Source organism: Lycium ferocissimum, chromosome 7 (assembly GCF_029784015.1).
Source record: "Lycium ferocissimum isolate CSIRO_LF1 chromosome 7, AGI_CSIRO_Lferr_CH_V1, whole genome shotgun sequence".
Classification (NCBI taxonomy): Eukaryota; Viridiplantae; Streptophyta; class Magnoliopsida; order Solanales; family Solanaceae; genus Lycium; species Lycium ferocissimum.
Genome location: NC_081348.1, coordinates 8,674,889 through 8,693,622, shown reverse-complemented (window position 1 = coordinate 8,693,622; position 18,734 = coordinate 8,674,889). Strand labels below are relative to the sequence as shown.

Below are 18,734 nucleotides of genomic sequence, written 5' to 3'. Positions count from 1 at the left end.
TTTTAAAGTTTTCCCTCCCACAATCCGAACCCCTCCAATTATTTCTCTTGAATCTCTCATTTCCGTTGTAATTTTCTCATCTTTCCACTAAAATGAGTATATGGGATATTATTGGTGCAATGGTTCGAAATCAGCTGGTTTGTCGGGAAGAGAAAAATTTAGATCAAGCTAGTTAAATTGGAGGAGTAGTTTAAATATGTCCGCATGAATAAATGCAAGACAGAAAATCTTCTGAGTCTTGCTAGAATATTGAAGCACTTAAGTCTACTAATTTTAGTTGACAAAAATGCTTCTCAAAGTCTACTAAGCATAGCAATTGGCTCTCCTATTTTCATTTAGATACCCGTTAATTGTTGGGCTTTAACCATCTAGGACATTTGCAGCGACTTAAGAAACTTTACTATTTTGTGCACTTTTTCCACTTGAAATACACTGTACACTTCGCATGCCTAAACTAGAGAACTGCTGAAATTCAAGAGACTCAGATTCACATATACACAACAAGCTTTATTACAGAAATGTTCCTGAGACTGACTGAATCCCAACTCCAAGTGGAGAATTTGGTTCACGAGCTCTGTGATACAATTTGGGTTAGCTTACTGAAAATCGAGTAACACAAATGTGACTCAGCATCATGGGGCGAAAATGTCAAGGTCCTCCACCTTTCATCAGGCATCCTCGTCATCATCACAATTATGATTCTCATCATAATCATCATCACCATCATGATTGAAACTGTTAATAGCACATGTCTGCAAATTTTGAAACTGGTTGATTGCATCTCTGGCTTCAGATATTAGAGCATTTTTCGCAGCTTTGATCACATCCGTTTTTATGACATTCTCATTCTTGTGATCATTCTTATTTTGGTGGGCCTTTGCTGTCCTTGAAGTGGCTGCCTTTCTCTTTGCTTCCCTGCAATGTAGCTGATCAACATACCTCTCATGTAAGGCCTTGTTCTTAATTGGCTTTAGAACTGGTGGGCTGAAAAGAGTTGCTCCTGATGAACCACTTAATCTGGAAAGGTGCTTTTTATCGGCTGAAGACGATCTCTCCATGCACTTTCTAAGATAATGCAAACCTTCTTTGTTGCGCTCCGGGGTGAAAAAACTTGTGTTCTGGCAAACTGTTGATGATTCAAGAGCATTGAAGAAGTCTGCTTCCTTATCTCGATCTATATTAGTATGTTTTTGCAATAGTTGTCTCACAGCCTTGCGTGAGAGATGGTTCTTCGGCTTGCTATATCTCCGCTTCTTTGTATTTTTCTCTGTGGACTGGAGCAATTTAGTTGCACAAGGAGAAAGTGATGATGTATTCATCTTTTTAACCCTTGAACGTGGTTGAGGCTGAGGTGGGGTCATGAAATCCAAATGTATCTTGTCAAAACAATCCTTTGCTGATTTTCCAGGCACCTGCAATACAAGTCCAAAGTTTAATGAGATGATCATGTATATCACAAGCAGACGTTCAAAAATATATAACAGTAATTCTGTCATGTCTTGAGGAAAACTAAGAAGAGCCAGACGTGATAACTACCATAACTTTCTTTGGTTTTTATATTTGATTTGCAGATATCAGAAAAATCACAGCTTACAAGCACCACTTGCTAACATATTGATATCAACAAAGGACCTCGAATCTAGATTCATGGATTTCTAGGTGGAGAGCGATTCTAATTATTCCTAATTGAAAGCTGAGGATTAGAAGTATTTATTAAGTTACATTAGATCTCAAGGCCTTTTGGCTAGCAGCTTGTGTCCTGTAGGTATGCAAAAATATTTGGATCTGAAAATCAAAAATACCACCATATGTAATTCTAGATAATCCACTACCATGTCATTCATATATAGGTTTCATCTTGCATAAAATATTAATACGACGCGATAGTTCAGCTTTTGGAACCTATGCCCATCTTCCAGTCACAGCTGGTAAAGCCCCAGGATCAATCACCCAAACCCAGGTGTATGCAAATGATCAAATGCTCCAGCCAAACTTTCTGTAAGTCCGACAGCCTCACTTTTCTCTTTTACATTGTCCTTTACTTTAGTACAATATAAAGAGACATGATCAGGAAGCAGAGACAGAACAGGTCAAGGAAGATGGTATTAACCTATCAATGCTATGCTGAGCTTCACGGACAAACTAAAGTCCTACATTATAGTGAAATACTGCTGTAATATATTATTTCACCCCCTGATGTCATTCATTGTAATTCATCCTCTGGCTTCGCAAACATCACCAAGCCTCATACCGAACAAGCTCTTCACCCTCTTCCTACAGCAAAGGTTCTATGCACAATCAACTTCCCACCTAGCTTTTATTTTGGACACGCCCTCATGCAAGCTTCAAGCAATTGAAAAACCAGTATGGCACTTGGCTGCCTGAAGTATCAAGTACTGCTCCTCAGCACCATAATCATGCTGCTCACATATTTAAAATGCTATTGTTAGAAGTCACCTTCCCTAGATGAAATAAGTCCACTAATCAATCTTCCCATGCAATCTGTACCAATTCCCAATTAATCCTGACAACTATTGTTGATGCTTCAATGGCATTGATATTATTCTTAGAGATCAACTTGTTGTCTTCCAACCCCCCAGCCCAACACACACATACTCTATCTCTCCATCTATCTCTCTCTGAACCACAAGTTATATCTAACTACTGGAAAAGTTACTCTGGCAACATCATAAATTTCCGAAGTATAAAATATCAACCTTGTTGTCTCTTCCTTTTTTTTTTAAAAAAAAAAAAAAAAAAACAAATGCTTGTTGTCTCACTCCTGCAAGTCTATATCTTGCCACTCATGACATAAGCAGGGAAAATAAAATCATCATGCAAATAATTAACATTTTTCTTACTCCTTTTGTCCGAATAAAGATTATCTTAATTTCCTTTCAAGCCACTCCAGAATGACGTCTACTTTAATTAGAAACTTTTCCTTTCAGTATTAACAGCATTATTAGGTTTCCGAATACCATATTACAGTTAAATAGGACTCATTTTCACTCGCAAAAAATCTCAAATTATAGAATTGCTGTTCTTCCACTTTTCTGCCCCTGATATCTATATAATGTGACAAAATAACATCTGAAACAACTAAAAGCCTTTACAATTTTCGCAATTTCTAATCTTCATCTGTTCATTTTCTCTCTCTCTTCCAGCTGCAAACAAATGCATCAGTTTCCTCTTTAGCATTTCCATTCAGAACCAACCAACACAGCAGTGGTTTGAAGATTTGGTCGCAATTTGGAAGGTGACAGAAGTTCATACCGGACAAGATGACATTAACTGTCCAAGTAAACTGCAGCATACATGGAAGAAAGAGGGCAAAATAGTGAAGTGGTAGAGATGGTAGGGGAAGGAGGCAATTGAAGAGTGCTGGACAATTAGGTTGTATTAACAAATGAAAAAGCCACAAAGGATAATAGTGAAAGGAATGAGACGCGAGAAAATATAGCTGTAGTTGATCTGAGATTGATCTTATAAATAAGAAATAACTACTCCTTATGGGTATTTTTACTGATGGGAAAATGAAATTGTTTCTACCCGTCAACTATTTCTCTTCTTTAAACAAATAAAATCCCCAGTTAACCTCTGTAAAGAGCCAAAAGCCAGACCACTTATCTAGGCCCAAAGTTGTACAACAAAGGTTTCGCAACAATCAGACTATCAGGTCCACTTTGCTGCCGAAGAAAAGGGGGGGGGTGAAGGCAGGCCTTAAGGATGAAAAAGTGAAAGGAACACTTTGAAATTGGTCAAATTTTGAGCCATCTTGCATCATAAGACTATGTGAAACTCTTTTTTGACATTCTGAACTAAATCAACTTAATTCTGAGAGGTCGAATTTCAGACTAAAATTGATTAAACCATCCGCAACCTATCAGCTCCTACACTTGCAAAATTTATTTTCTTCTATTACATTGACAATGTTGATGCACAAACATAAGAGACTGAGATCACTTGGGAGGTACAAATATAAGACCCAAAAGCCATCCAGGCAAGCAGTTTGTATCATACCTAAAACCCTATCTCTGATTATACCTAGTTTTTGACACTTAAAAGACATAAATCCTAAAGACAATTTCCCCTATATATCAATTAAGTAAATAAATGTTCAATGCTCAGCTTGATTAGTTTAACATGATGCTAAAATTATACAAATACGAAACGAAACATAAGTTAAATTTAAAACCACAGGAAATAACTAGTGCCAAAAATTACCAGCTTAGCAACTTTCTTCCAGAAATTAGGCGTTGCCTTTGCCGCAAAATAAGCACTTTGCAACGCCAACTCTTGTTCGTTTGTCCACCCATTAGCAAAACCAATCTCATCTGTTGCTTGATTTCTCTTCCTCTTCAATCGTGCCTGTTTCTTTCCGGTCCCATTATCGCCCTCTCTACACCCCGATACTTCACCTAATGTGCATTTCGATACGCAAGATTTTCGACTGCTAGTTTCCTGAGCATTTTTAGGGAACCTTGACCTATTTCTTTTCTCAACTGAATTGTCAGTGGATTCACAGCTTGGCATTCTACGACCAGGTGTATCTCGAGTAGAACTACGAGTAACCCTTTTCTCTATATTATTATTAACCTCATCATTATTCTGTGGATCAACAGTACTCAATCTTGGAGACCTTCTCAACTTGGTACTCGATTTTACGGAGCTTTGTGAAACTTCAATGTGTTTATTGTGGAATTTGTTAGCAGAAATCTCAGTAGCAGTGGCAGTAGTAAAGCGCGGAGATCTTCTGAGAGCGGGTGTTGGTTTTTCTTGATCTCGAGAGTTTCTTTGCGGCATTTTCGCAAACAGATGGTGTACTAGGTTTTTATTTTGTGATGGAAATACAGTAGGGGCAAATCGGTTTGAGAGGGAAAACTTCACAAAATGTCATCTTTCGAAATGCGGAGAAAGGGGAAAGTCAAAATTGGACATATAAGTGTCATTTGCACTTTTGTTCCTTTGCTGTTTAATTTTTGTCTCTCCTTCTCATTTAATAAAATTTATGGGTCAAAATATCCTTATATGTGATCTAATTTGGTAAGGCATAAGTTGATAAAACTTTTGTCTTGTCCGACATAACTCATACGTTTTGTACGAATTAAATTATCTAGCATAAATTGTATAGTGCTTGATTCGCTTGGCATAAGTTTAGAGAGTTTTCTATAAGACATAACTTGTGTTATATTATGATGCGAAAAAATAAATTTATGCCGATTGAATTACATACTACACAATTTATACCGGATAGCTTAATTCTACAAAACTTATGCCAGACAAGGCAAAAGTTCTATAAACTTATGCCATATGAATTAGGTCATATATAAGAGTAGGCAGATTTTTTTATTTTTTATTTTATTTTTTTAATATCTGAGATATTTTCGATCATTTTTATGTTACTTAAAGCGCAGAAAAATAAAAATTAATAACCGGTCATTTGAGGGATAAAAGTTAAATACCAACATAGGGCAATCGTGCTAATGACCCAAGAGGAAGTGAATATTGGACCCGTAGTGAAGGCCTAACTGTAATGGCCTTAACATTCGTTTTCATTTTTTTGCGCGGATTGCCCTTCTTTTGGAGTGGTCTTTAAATTTTTTCTTAAATTTGTAGCCTTTAAATTTCTTGCCCTCATATTTGTGGTCTTTAAGTTGTGCCTTGAAAAACTTGGAAAGGTGGGCGAATACGAAGCTTCGGGTTCGAACCCCGTCAAGCATAAAATAAAAAATAATTTCGCAAGGCAGGACTGGGGGAGTGTATGCCGGATCTAGCATACAATCTTTAAGGAAAAGCTAAAGTTATGCCGGATCTCAAGATAACTAAAAGTGTGCCCCATATGGTCGAATTTTTCCTAAGACATAGTTTAGTTATGCCTTATGGGCGAATTTTAGTTAAGGCATAACAAAATTATGTCCCATAAGGCAGAACTTTCCCTTAAGGCATAGACTTTGCTTTATAAGGCAAAGTTTAAGTTATGCCTTAAGGAAAAGTTCCGCCTATATGGACATACTTTTAGTTATGTTTTTTGGGGGCATACTTTTGCTTAAGGCATAACTAAAAGTTTACCTTGAAAAGTAAATATATATATATATATATATATATATATATATATATATATATATATGGCTGCCGCCTCCTAAAGTTAGATTTTTAGTTAAACATAACTAAAAGTCACGAGGATAAGTATAGCAAAAATTTAAACTTTGCCTTATAAGGCAAACTTTTAATTATGCCTTAAGGAAAACTTACGCCTTATGGGGCATGCTTTTAGTTATGTTTTATGAGACACACTTTTAGTTAAGGCATTACTAAAAGTTTATCTTGAAAAGTTAAAAAAAAAAATATATATATATATATATATATATATATATATATATATATATATATATATCTTTAGGCTAAAGTACGCGGTGGGGCACACTTTTAATGGGCAAACTTTTGCTGGGACCCGCATAACCGCTTTCATGAAGAATTATCAAAGTTATGTCGGACCCGGCATACTTATGCCAAGTCCGCCCATGTGCATAAGTACGGGTCCGCATAACTTTGGTAATTCCTTCACAAGTGTATGCGGTGGGGCATAGCGATTTTAAACTCGCCTGCGAATTTTTTTTAAAATTTTGGACCGTGTGGGTTCGAACCGGAACCTATGGGTTTTAGCCGAAGGACAAAATTTAAAGATTTCAAATATGAGGGGCAAAATTTAAAGACCACCCCAAAAGAAGGGCAATTCTGCGAATTGCCCATTGGTTTTCAGCTTTGAACAGAGTTCCAGTCGTAGTCGTTTGTCTTTTTTTTTTTTTCTTTTTTTTTTTTGACCTTCAAAAGCACTGGTCTTTAATTTTTGCCCCTCAAATTAATGGTCTTTAATCTTTGCCCTTCGCCTAATAATTCAAGATTTTGAGTTCGAATCGCAGCTCAATCAAAAAAAAAAAAATCACAAGGTAGACTCTACTTCAGGCAGAGTTTTGCATGTGAGGTAGAGTTTGCAAAACTCTACCTCACATGCAAAACTCGCCCGCGCACAGTAGAGTTTTGTATTCGTATAAGGCAAAGCTCGTTTTAAAGCGTAGTTTTGGCATGTCTAAAGAGGCTCAAACTCTGCCTAAAGGTAGCAAAATTCTGCCTGAGGCAGAGTTTTGCATGCAAATCTCTGCCTTGCGAATCCAAACTCTACCTTACGATTTTTTTTTTTTTTTTAATTTTTGGCTGAGCGGGAGTTTGAACCTGAAATCAAAGGGTTCTAACGAAGGGCAAAAATTGAAGACCACCAATTTAATGGGTAAAAATTAAAAACCACCCCAAAATAAGGACATTTCTGCGAATTGCCTATTTTTAACTTTTGGTAGCAAGGTTATTTTTATATTAATACTAATAGACTAGGCAACATTACATCATTGTTAGAGATTATAGCCTCATTTGTTTGCACTTAATAGATGTCTGAATTTTAATATTCAGACTTTTGTCATTAAGAGATATTTTTGTGAGGATAATTTTCACCACCGCTCTAACCACAACCATTAGCCACCGGCATTAACCATCTTTGCCATCACAATCACCACCAATCACCTCTGTTATCACAATCACCACTGGCAACCAATGACGCTGCCAATACTACTATCAGTCGCTCCTATCATCTTCATCATTATAATCATATTCACTATCACCACCACCGTCATCACCTCACCGCCCCCTTTTTCACCATTATCAGCCACTGCCACTGCTGATGCTAATCTTTACACCAACTAGCTCCACCATCACAACTAGCACCGGCACCAACTACCACCAATGTCATTGTCAACCACCACATATTCTTCAGCCATCACCACCGCCAACTATTAACATCAACCAACTCTACCATCAAAACCACCACCGCCACTACCTAACCAACTCCACCATCAAAACCATCACCACCACTACCTATCGGCACCATTGCGTCACTCACTACAACATCAACCACCTCCACCATCATCACAACTAGCATCATCACCATTACTAGCCACAAGCATCAACCATTACCACCACCACCACTTAAACCATCTCCACCATCACTAACAAATATAAATGTTTCATTCTTTTATCAAATAATAATTTTATTTTATTAAATTATATTTTTCTAACATTTAATTATTTTTTACTTGAATTATATATTTTTTATGTTTGAAAATAAATAAGTTATGTACATTCATATGTTGGTAAACAATCTTAATCATTCTTTATTGATGGGGAAAAAAAAAAAGGGAAAAAATAAAACTGTATGACAATTTGAAGAAAATAATTATCCGGGTTAGCCCATATGTCTTAAATTACTCGAAAAGGCCCAATTTTTAACTTTTCTTTCGGCGGTTTCCTTGTGCTTCTTCTCTCTCCTTCTAACTTCTTCTTCTTCTTCTTCTTCTTCTTCTTCTTCTTCGTATCTCTCTATTTCCTCTTCCTTATTTCTCTCTCTCTCTTTTTTCTTCTAGAGTGGGGGTTACGGCCCCAATGGCCGCAGCGGTAGGGGTAGATCTATCTTTAAAATTTGAGAGGCGTTGAAGCAGAGAGGAGGAAGGCGTTTGACCTCTGGATGTTCCCACGGTGGGGATTTGGCGGCAGGGGAATAGGTGATGCCCATTGTGGTGATCAGTACAGTGGTGGAGGAGGGAAACATTTGTATAAGTTTGTATATTTTTGTATAACAGTGTAAAGGTGTGTGTATAAACATTTCTTATACTTTTTTATACAAGGTTGATACCTTGTCTCCAGTAAGTGTATAAAGTTGTATACTATTGTACAATATTGTATATACACTCTTAGACAAGGTTGATACATAGTCCACTTCAGATGTATAAAGTTGTATATTGTAGTATACCGTGAAAAAGTGGCTATCTTTGGTGTAATTTAAAAATATGGCTACGCGAATGTAATTTTATATGTTGGATTGTACATTATTGAAATTTCCCCCCAAAAAAAAAAAAATCATTTTGTGTTCATATATATCTAGACACAATATCATAATAATTTATATATGCATTCAAATTCAGGTGTCTTAATCTTAATCCAAACAATTGGACCTACTATTGCCAAGTTTTGCTAGAATAATACATGTAGTAAGAGATTATTTTTTAAAAAATAATATATTGTCTTCCTTTGTCTCCTTGTAGCCGTGGCAGTACCCATCGTGGAAGACTAGACAAAAACTACGCTAGCTGGTCGCTAGTTGTCTTTTTGATTCCTTTCTTGACCAAAAGCGTGAGCTACTTTGTTTTCTTCTCGGAAGTTATGTCGGATCACCGAATTTCTCAGTTCCTTCAGTCAGTACCTGCATAATAAAATTATGTTACTACTATAAACATGGCCGGCTGAGTTGGTATTCGAAATATCCGGTTCAAACATACAAGGAGATGGTTAAATCAAAAAGTTTTGTTTAAAACCATAAAGCAACTCAAGCAAGTGCTTTAGTTTGGGGGCCCCAATTTTTTCTAATAAACATGTATATAGTTTTTTTTTTTTTTTTTTTTTTTTTTTAATATCGTCATAATTTAAATTTGGTACTTCGTGACATAACTAGTTCTTGTGTGAATGTTATATAATTTTTTGGAGTGATACATAGTATATTTTCATTGTTTTTTTTCTTCTAATTAATAAGCAGTTGAAGGTTTTAAAAGATAGTGTACTCAACCTAACTTTTAAATTATTGTCATAAACACATTGGGAAAGTCGTATCGAAAGTATAAAAGCAATAATATTTCAAGGTCCACAAATAAAAATTGCTTTATTGAAATTAGAAGAAGTTAGTGATAATCCAAAAACTAAAAGTGAAGCTAATTACTTCACAACATATATATGAGTTTGACAATTTTGAATTTTTATTGGGTATGACTATTTGGCATGATATTTCATTAACTTTGAATGATGTGTAAAACATAATGACCACTGATATTGATTGTTTAGACTTATTTTTCAACGGATAGAGTGTTAAGAGAAGTAGTACAAGTAGATATTATACTCTAATCGATATACTCAATCAAATAAAAGTCTTGATTCTTTTTCAAATATGTACCTATATAGCTTATTGAACTATGTTAACAAATCCTATGGCAGTTGCCTCAGTAGAAAGAAGTTATCGTAATTAAAATTGATAATTTCTTACGTAAGATTAACAATGTCTCAAGAGACATATTTAAATGGATTTATTATGTTATCAATTGAAAAAGAATTATTAATAATTTATAAAAAGCTAGGAAAGTAAATTTTAAATAAAAATTATAATAATTATATTTATTTAAAAAAATCATATAAGGCCTCATATAGAAGTTTGCTTTAGGCCTCCATGTTATTGAGGCCCTCATTATAAAGAGAATAGTTTTCTTGCAGGAAATAAATTAGGAAAATCTAAATGGTATGGCAAACACTAGTAGGTAATTATATTTAGTTGCTATAGTTTTAGATTAAGAGCCCGTTTGGATTGTCTTATACCGTTTTCGAACTTTTTTTTTGAGTGTCCCGGCTATTTTAAATCCATTTGTCTTAAAATAGCCCAAAATAATATTTCCGAATTCGATTTACATTTATCTAAAGAAATTATAAGTTCGAGAACAAATAATTACCTATGTTCGCTTTTTTAAGCCTATCCAAACAGGCTCTAATTACATCCTATAGTTAAGAGTAATATGTTAAATACAATTAATAGCTACATATATATTTAAAGTAGAATACTCTCCGCCGCCGGAACTCCGGCCACCAACCAACAACAACGCACCACTGCTGCCTGCTCGCTATTTGTTTGTTCTTTATCGCAATGCTGTGTTTTTTAAAAATAAAAAAAAATTCTAGTTAGATTTCAAATATTGATGACTATTTTGAAATGCAATCACTATTTGTTCTTCGATTTTAGAAAAACATCTACTCTGTTTTTGCCTTTGTCTCTAGTTCTTTATTAATATCTGGTTTATCACGACTAAAAGGAGCCGAAAAAGTCGTATGCGATAATGATGCCAATAACGCCACAAACACGCCGGAGCAACGACGGAGCTCCAGATCTATAGCTTCTACTGTTTCTGACTCCGTCCGCCAACCACAGCAGCGCATAAGGGCTGTTGTTGTTATGAAATTTCCGGCAGATTTGGCTGGAAATCGTCGTCTGCCAACCACGGCGCCACATAAGGGCTATTGTTGTTTGTTGTTGTGAAATTTTCGGTAGATCTGGCCGGAACTGGTGGTTGGTGTTGTTGTATTCACGAATATGGCGATTGTGTTCACTTTTTTGTGTTTTTTTGGTTAAATTTTTAGATTGTATTCATTTTTTTAGGGTGTATTTGTTAATTTTTGGTATATCTATATTTTTATGTATTTAGTGTTTGGGGGTGTATTTTGAAGGTTTTTTTTTTTTTTGTATACAATCGATTTTAAATATAATAAAGTGAATACAGTGTAAAAGTAGCTATAAATGAATACAGTTGAGTTAAATACATTTGACTTGAATACAACTTAGTTAAATACATCTGACTTGAATACGAACATTGAATATATCTCACTTGAATACAGCTTAGTTGAATGCATCTCACTTGAATACGTCAAAATCTGAGTTGAATACAGCGAAATCTGACTCAGCCGAATTTTGAATACAATTTACTGTAGTGCGCCAATTTTGAATATAATCTATTATAGCTACGAAATGTAATTAGCAAAAGTGTAATTATGCTTAATAAAAACTCAAAATATAATCATTTTTGTAAGTTTCCTAATAAATTACCTCTGTAGTCTGGTTTTATCTCCATTGGAGATAAGTGTTGTTGATGGACTATTTTGAGGCCCTGTTGGAGGGCACCCTGTCCCATATGTGTGGGTGATTCCTACGTTATCATTGGTAGAAGGCTAGAAGCCTAGGATCCAGTTGCCATGTTCAGAGTCCGAAACCAAAATGCCCCCAAAAAATCACTTTGAACCAAAATACTTCAACAAAAAAAAATGTTACAAAACGACCTTTAGGGCAGTAATTTACTGCGCTAAAGCGAGTTCCACGAGACGGAGCCGTTAATCGCTTTAGCGCAGATTTTCTTTGCGTTATAGAAGGTCGGTAAAAAAAAAATTCTATAACGCAGTAAAATACTACGTTATAGAAACAGTACCAAAAAAAAAAAAAAATTGGCCAACTTTATTTTTTGAAACACTTAGTATTTTTTCCCATACTTTAACCAATGATTAGTCGTGTGTCAAGACTCCGAAACGTCAATATTTTATATAGAACCTGATATTTTTTTCTGCGTACAATAATGTAGGCTCAATACATCAAGGATACGTAAACATTCGGATCGTCATTTTAGGGGTTGAAAAGGCGCCCGAAGTAAGTTTTGTTTGTAAACTTTAGGTTTAAGTGTTCTATATACACAGACGTCTATTTTTGTTTGAAGACTTGTTGTCATTAGCTTAAGGTTTTTTATTTTTAGGGTTTAGATTTAAGTGTGTTATTTTTTAAAGCGTAACCTTATTTTGAATATACGTAGTTTTTTGCGCTCGGATGTTCGATTTACACAATTTTTTTTTTGTAACATATTCGAAAGAAAGTTACGCATTAAAAAATAACACACTTAAGGAACTTAGTATTTTTTTCCATAAAAAGATCGCAACATCTTATTTTAATAAATCTTTTCTTTGCAGCGCTTAGTATTTTTTTCATACTTTGGCCAACGATTAGTCGCGTGTCAAGACTCCGAAACGTCAATATTTTATATAGAACCTGATTTTTTTTTGCGTACTATAATGTAGGCTCAATACATCAAGGATACGCAAACGTTTGGATCGTCGTTTTAGGGGTTGAAAAGGTACCCGAAGTAAGTTTTGTTTAAGGTTTAAGTGTTTTATTTTTTAAGGTTTTGATTTAAGCGTGTTATTTTTTAATCAAGACATAACTTTATTTTGAATATAAATATAATTCTAAAAAATATAGGAAGAAAAACTAGTTGTAAAGTGGTCAAACTTTAGATGGTCATAACTTTGCGCTCGGACGTCCGATTTACTTGTTTTTTTTTTTTTGAACTTGCGTATTTTTTCGAAATCTATGAGGACAAACGGCCACAAGGTGGTTTGGCCGAGCCGATTTTTAAAAAAACACCTTTTATCCCATTCAATTTGAATTTTCTCCCACATTGGCGTGAAATTTTCAGTTTTATTTACTTATAAGATGATGATACGCAATAGATTTCAACGTAAAAATCCCGGGGTAATGTAGCTGTGAATGTCAATTTCACTTCTGCGGTTTCAATTTTTGAAAATAAAGCTAACTAATTTTCTCGACATATAAAGTTGACTAAAATAACCTTACAGTCAAACACTATATTTTTTCAAACAAAACTGACTTCGGGCACCTTTTCAACCCCTAAAATGACGATCCGAATGTATACGTGTCCTTGATGTATTGAGCCTACATTATTGTACGCAGAAAAAAATATCAGGTTCTATATAAAATATTGACGTTTCGGAGTCTTGACACACGACTAATCGTTGGTCAAAGTATGAAAAAACACACTAAGTGTTGCAAACAAAAAAAATTTGCCAATTTTTTTTTTTTGTGCTCGCTATTTTACTGCGCTATACAAAAAAAAAAAAATTCTTTAGCGCAGTAAAATACCTCGCTAAAGCAGTTAAAAACCTTTTGGCAACGACTTTATTTTCAATAAATCTAAACCCTAAAAATAAAAAACCTTATGCTAATGACAACAAGTCTTCAAACAAAAATGGACGTTTAGGTATATAGAACACTTAAATCTAAAGTTTACAAACAAAATTTACTTCGGGCACCTTTTCAACCCCTAAAATGACGATCCGAACGTTTACGTATCCTTGATGATCGAGCCTACATTATTATTGTATGAAAAAAAAAATTAGGTTCTATATAAAATATCGACGTTTGGTCTTGACACACGACTAATCATTGGTCAAAGTAAAAAAAAACACAAGTGTTGCAAAAAATAAAGTTGGCCAATTTTTAATTTTTTTTTAATGTTTTTCTATAACGCAGATTTTATTGCGTTATAGAGTTTTTTTTTTATAAATTTTTCTATACTACAGAAAATCTTTTGCGCTAAAGCAGTTAACGGTTCCGTCTCCGTGAACTGCTTTAGCGTAATAAATTACTGCGCTAAACATAGTTTTATAATATTTTTTTTATTGGAGTATTTTGATTCAAAGTGATTTTTTTGGAGGCATTTTGGTTTCGGACTCCCATGTTCATCCCTTACGACACCACTAATTCCACTTGTCTGAGACATCTAACTGTAGGAGCCATCTACTGGGGCAGTGCATTTGTTGAAATACTATTGGAGACTATAAACAAGGTGGAATAAGTTTGAACCACATATTCTACCTACGACTGACTTTCTAACGTTTAGACACAAACATGGCAGGCTCAGATAATGGATGACGACCAAAACTCTGGCTTCAGAAAAAGTATGAAATTAATGCCAAATCGGGTAATAAACTGAAATAGGGGCTAAACCAAGTAAATTATTTCCCCCTCAAATGTTATAGAGTGTAAAAATCTCAAAGGAAAATGTGACAACTAATATGGAATAAAAGGAGGGTTTAATAATGGGAAATTTTCAAAAATATTTACGCCACGTCGCCTCATGTTGTATGATAGCTTATACACAAATATTGGCTAAATCGGGTATTTGGACACAAAGTATGAGCTACGTGGCGTAAATATTTAAAAAATAGAGATAGGCGTAATTTTCCCTTTAATTATAAATTTCTTTTATTTCCTTAAATTTTGTTATGATTAAAGCGGATAGAATATGTGAGCTCACCATTCAAAATTGCGGCAAAACCGTCTTTGCATAGGAGCTAGCAATCGTCGATATGCTCATAGTGGTGACGTTATTGTTGCTGTGATCAAAGAAGCAGTTCCAGATATGCTTCTAGAAAGATATTAATTACAAGACACTCACCACGCTTATAAGACCTACGCGTTGCATGCTTTAATCTCTCTCTCTCTCTCTCTCTCTCTCACGCAGTTTCCAAGCCTTCAAGAGTTTGAAACATTATGGATCTGAGTTTAAATTTTACCATATTTAATTAATTTATGAAAAAAGCTCAAATATGTCATTGAACTATCAGAAACGGTTCATTCATGCCACCCGTTAGTAGTTGGGCTCAAAATTGCCACCGGTATTACCATTTTAGGTCATGTACGTCATTACTCACGAACAGAACTCTACTACTACCAGAATTTGTCACGTGACATTATCTAAACCTTTCATTTTATAAGTGGCATATACGAATCATTTCATAGTTCAGTGAATTATTTGAGCTTTTTCCGAATTCCTATATAAATCTCCATTTTTTCTAATTTTATGTAACAAGCTTATAAGGATAAATTTATCACTTATACTAATGGCTTTATTATTTTATATGGAAAAACTATGCTCGCTTATTTAATTGGATTATAAATCTAATCTTATTCTACATCCTTCACAATTTTCTCGTACTTTACGACTCTTTAAAAAGATCTAAAAAAACATAAAATAATTTTAAGAAAAAAAAAAGAGATGGATTTAAAAGAAATCACACTAATGAGGTGAGATGGGTATGAAAAATACACATGGGTGTGACAAATTTGAGCCTTCTCCCGACCATTATTAAAACCCCAAAGTCACTCATATGTAACTCTCCATATCCATCTACACCTCATATGTAACTCTCCATGCCCCAAATTCAAAGTTTATAATTTATACTTATGAAAAAATTGAACTCATAAACAAGTAAGATATTACTCTCTCCGTCCCCAATTGTTTGACACTTTTCACTTTTTGAGAGTCAAACAAGTTGGTCTTTGACATTAATTTTTTCATATGTCTTTTAAATATTTTAAATTATTAATTATAGTGACTTATAGTACTTTTTACGTTATAAATTTTATTTCGAAAAATTTAAAGATTCTATGTTCAAACACAAGATTAAAATTAAAAAGTTTGACTGTCGAAAAGCGAAAAGTGTCAAACGAATTAGGACAGAGGGAGTACTACATTTCTGCTCTCTGTTTCGGAAACAGAGGTGCCGCACTTCGATTGAGGATGTAGAATATATATAGCCAGCCAGCATCACAATGGCCTTGTTTAACTGTGAAGCAAAACATCAATTGAAGATCATATATATTTACCTGATAGTCGAATCAATTGTTATAGTTTCCTGAATTTCTCCTGTTGTCATTTTTTTCTTTTTGGTAGCAGCACCAGGTCCAAACTCAATGCTGGTGCAACTATGCTCTCTAAAGAAAAACAGTGAAAACTGACCCATATCTTAATTAATTCTTGGCATAATACCTCGAGATCTCTTGAACTTGGCATTATTAATTTGGAACATACCTAAGTTATATTTTATCCTAATTATATAATTGACAATTTGTTAACTTGAACCCCTGAATGCGAACGTGACAAAGAGCGTGAAAATCTCCTATAACTTCACCTCTGCTGGTAAATAATTTAAAACTACGAGTCAGTCAGAAACTATTTTAATATATTTTGAACTATCCAATAGGTTTTTGTCAATTACTATAACGTTTCCGCTGTAACCTTTTTGAAGGTCAACTATTAAATTCATAAAAAAGAAAAAAGAAGCATGGATTACACAGTCTTTCCACGATCTCATTAGTTCTATAAATATACATGTCACTTTTTGTTTTAGATGACAACTCTAAGCAAAACAAGTTCATTAGAAATGTCAGCAAGTGAAAGTACTTCCACTGAGCTTCTCCAGGCTCAAGCTCAAATCTGGAACTATATTTTCAACTTCATTAGTTCTTCAGCAATAAGATGTGCACTTCAACTAGGCATCATTGATGTCCTCAACAAACAGGGTAAGCCCATGTGTCTTTCTGATCTCTCTGCTATCGTCAATTCTTCAAAGATTTCCTTCTTGCCAATTTTAATGCGCTTTTTAGTGCATATTGGTTTCCTAAATCAACACGAAGATCACTATTTTCTTACCCCAGCTAGTCACCTTCTTGTGAAAAATGAGCCCTTCAATGTTAGATCACTCTTGCTAATTAACCACGATCCAGTCATTTCAAAAGCATGGTCTGAGTTAAGTGCTTGGTTCCAAAATGATTCTCCTACTGCTTTTCATACCGCTCATGGAAAAGCTTTCTGGGATTACATTATGGATGAAGAACCCAGAGTACTAAGTGATATTTTCAACGATGCATTGGCTAGTGACTCGAGGTTTAATACCAACATGCTTATTACAGAGTGCAAACATGTGTTTGAGGGGTTAACCTCGTTGGTGGACGTTGGTGATGGCACGAGTACTATGTCAATCGCTATAGCCAAAACTTTTCCTAATATAAAATGTATTGTACTCGATCTCCTCATGTTATAGGCGACTGCAAGGGAAGTGGGAATTTGGACTTTGTTGGAGGAGATATGTTCGATAAAATTCCCCATGCTAATGCCATCTTACTCAAGGTACAATTTAGCTACGAAAACCATTTCCTTGTCCTTGTAATTTAAACTGTCCCTATTCGAAATCGCCCAACACAAATTATTTACAAATTACTCACCTCATAGGCCATAGTATATGTCTAAATTATATATAAATGCTTTTGGAATAATGTTTTTTGTTTGCTTACCAAACACTAGAAAATAATAAGAAAATCACTTGTTTGTTAACAATTTTCGTGTAAAATATTTTCCTTCACACCAAACACACCCTAAATCTAGCTATGGTAGTAATCTCCCTTTTTAACATTTTGCCTCTCTTTCTTCTTGATCGATCGTCATTATTTTCGATACGAGAACTTGCATTAAATTTACCTCTTGACTTGTAAATTGTTTCCCCTCCACCTCTCCCTTTGAGTCCTTTTTCGGCTCAACTTAATTCTTCATTGTTGAACAGTACGTTCTGCACAACTTGAGGGATGAAGATTGTGTGAAGATACTGAAGAAATGCAGAGAATCAATTTCAAGTAGGGAAAGGGAGGGAAAGTGATAATTATAGATATGCTGATGGAGGAGGATTCGAAGCAAAGTAATGATCAGTTTGTTAGGGCACAACATTATATGGATAGGTTGATGATGGTTGTTCATACTGCCAAAGAGAGAACTAAAAAGGAGTGGGAGAAGCTCTTCGCTGAAGATGGTTTCATTGAATACAAAATAATTCTCGCTCTAGATTTAAGGTCTCTCATTGAAATTTACCCTTCGCCGGAAGTAGTCTTAATTAGCTGATTGAGAGTTCTCCATCATTTCCTTATGCCGTATCATGTATGTTATGGTGAATAAATTTTTGAGCTTATGTAGTCTTTTATATATAAGAGTTCTTGCACATGTATCTTTACTTTAATGGTCTGGGGTTCGCGATGGCTCCGTTTAAAGAGTGTGTTGTGTTGTATTATATGTTAGGATTTTAAGCTTAAGCTTAGTTGGTGTGAATGAGAAATGGAGGGAAAATTGAAAATTTGAGAAAGAGCACTTTGTACCACATTGGTAGTGGAAAGAGAGAGTTGTGTGTTTATATATCAAAACACATCCTCTAGCTCATAAAGGGTTGAGAAGAGGGACTCCCCTCGCGCCGTCGTCGTCTCTCGGCTCCGGCTTCGAATCTTTTTGGACCAAATTTATTTTTTCAAAGTCATAATTTAATTTCAAACCATTTTTTGAAAAGGCAACTCCTTCCCGAATGGTCACCTTGCCTGTTCGGAACAGTTTCTTCCCCCATATAAATTTCAGAGGCTTCGCCTCATTTTAACACACAAC

General features: G+C 34.8%; 1 protein-coding gene and 1 pseudogene across 1 annotated transcript; one reads left to right on the top strand and one right to left on the bottom strand.

The window, feature by feature from the left end:
* Positions 1-471: 471 nt before the first annotated feature.
* On the bottom strand, positions 472-5,048 carry LOC132063268 (uncharacterized). Its single transcript, XM_059455737.1, has 2 exons — positions 4,225-5,048; positions 472-1,412 (listed from the first exon to the last, which is right to left on the bottom strand). The coding sequence occupies exons 1-2, from the start codon at positions 4,801-4,803 to the stop codon at positions 669-671; spliced, it is 1,323 nt and encodes a 440-aa protein (XP_059311720.1). The 5' UTR covers positions 4,804-5,048; the 3' UTR covers positions 472-668.
* An 11,575-nt stretch (positions 5,049-16,623) lies between these two features.
* On the top strand, positions 16,624-18,206 carry LOC132061895 (myricetin 7/4'-O-methyltransferase 2-like; annotated as a pseudogene).
* Positions 18,207-18,734: the final 528 nt, after the last annotated feature.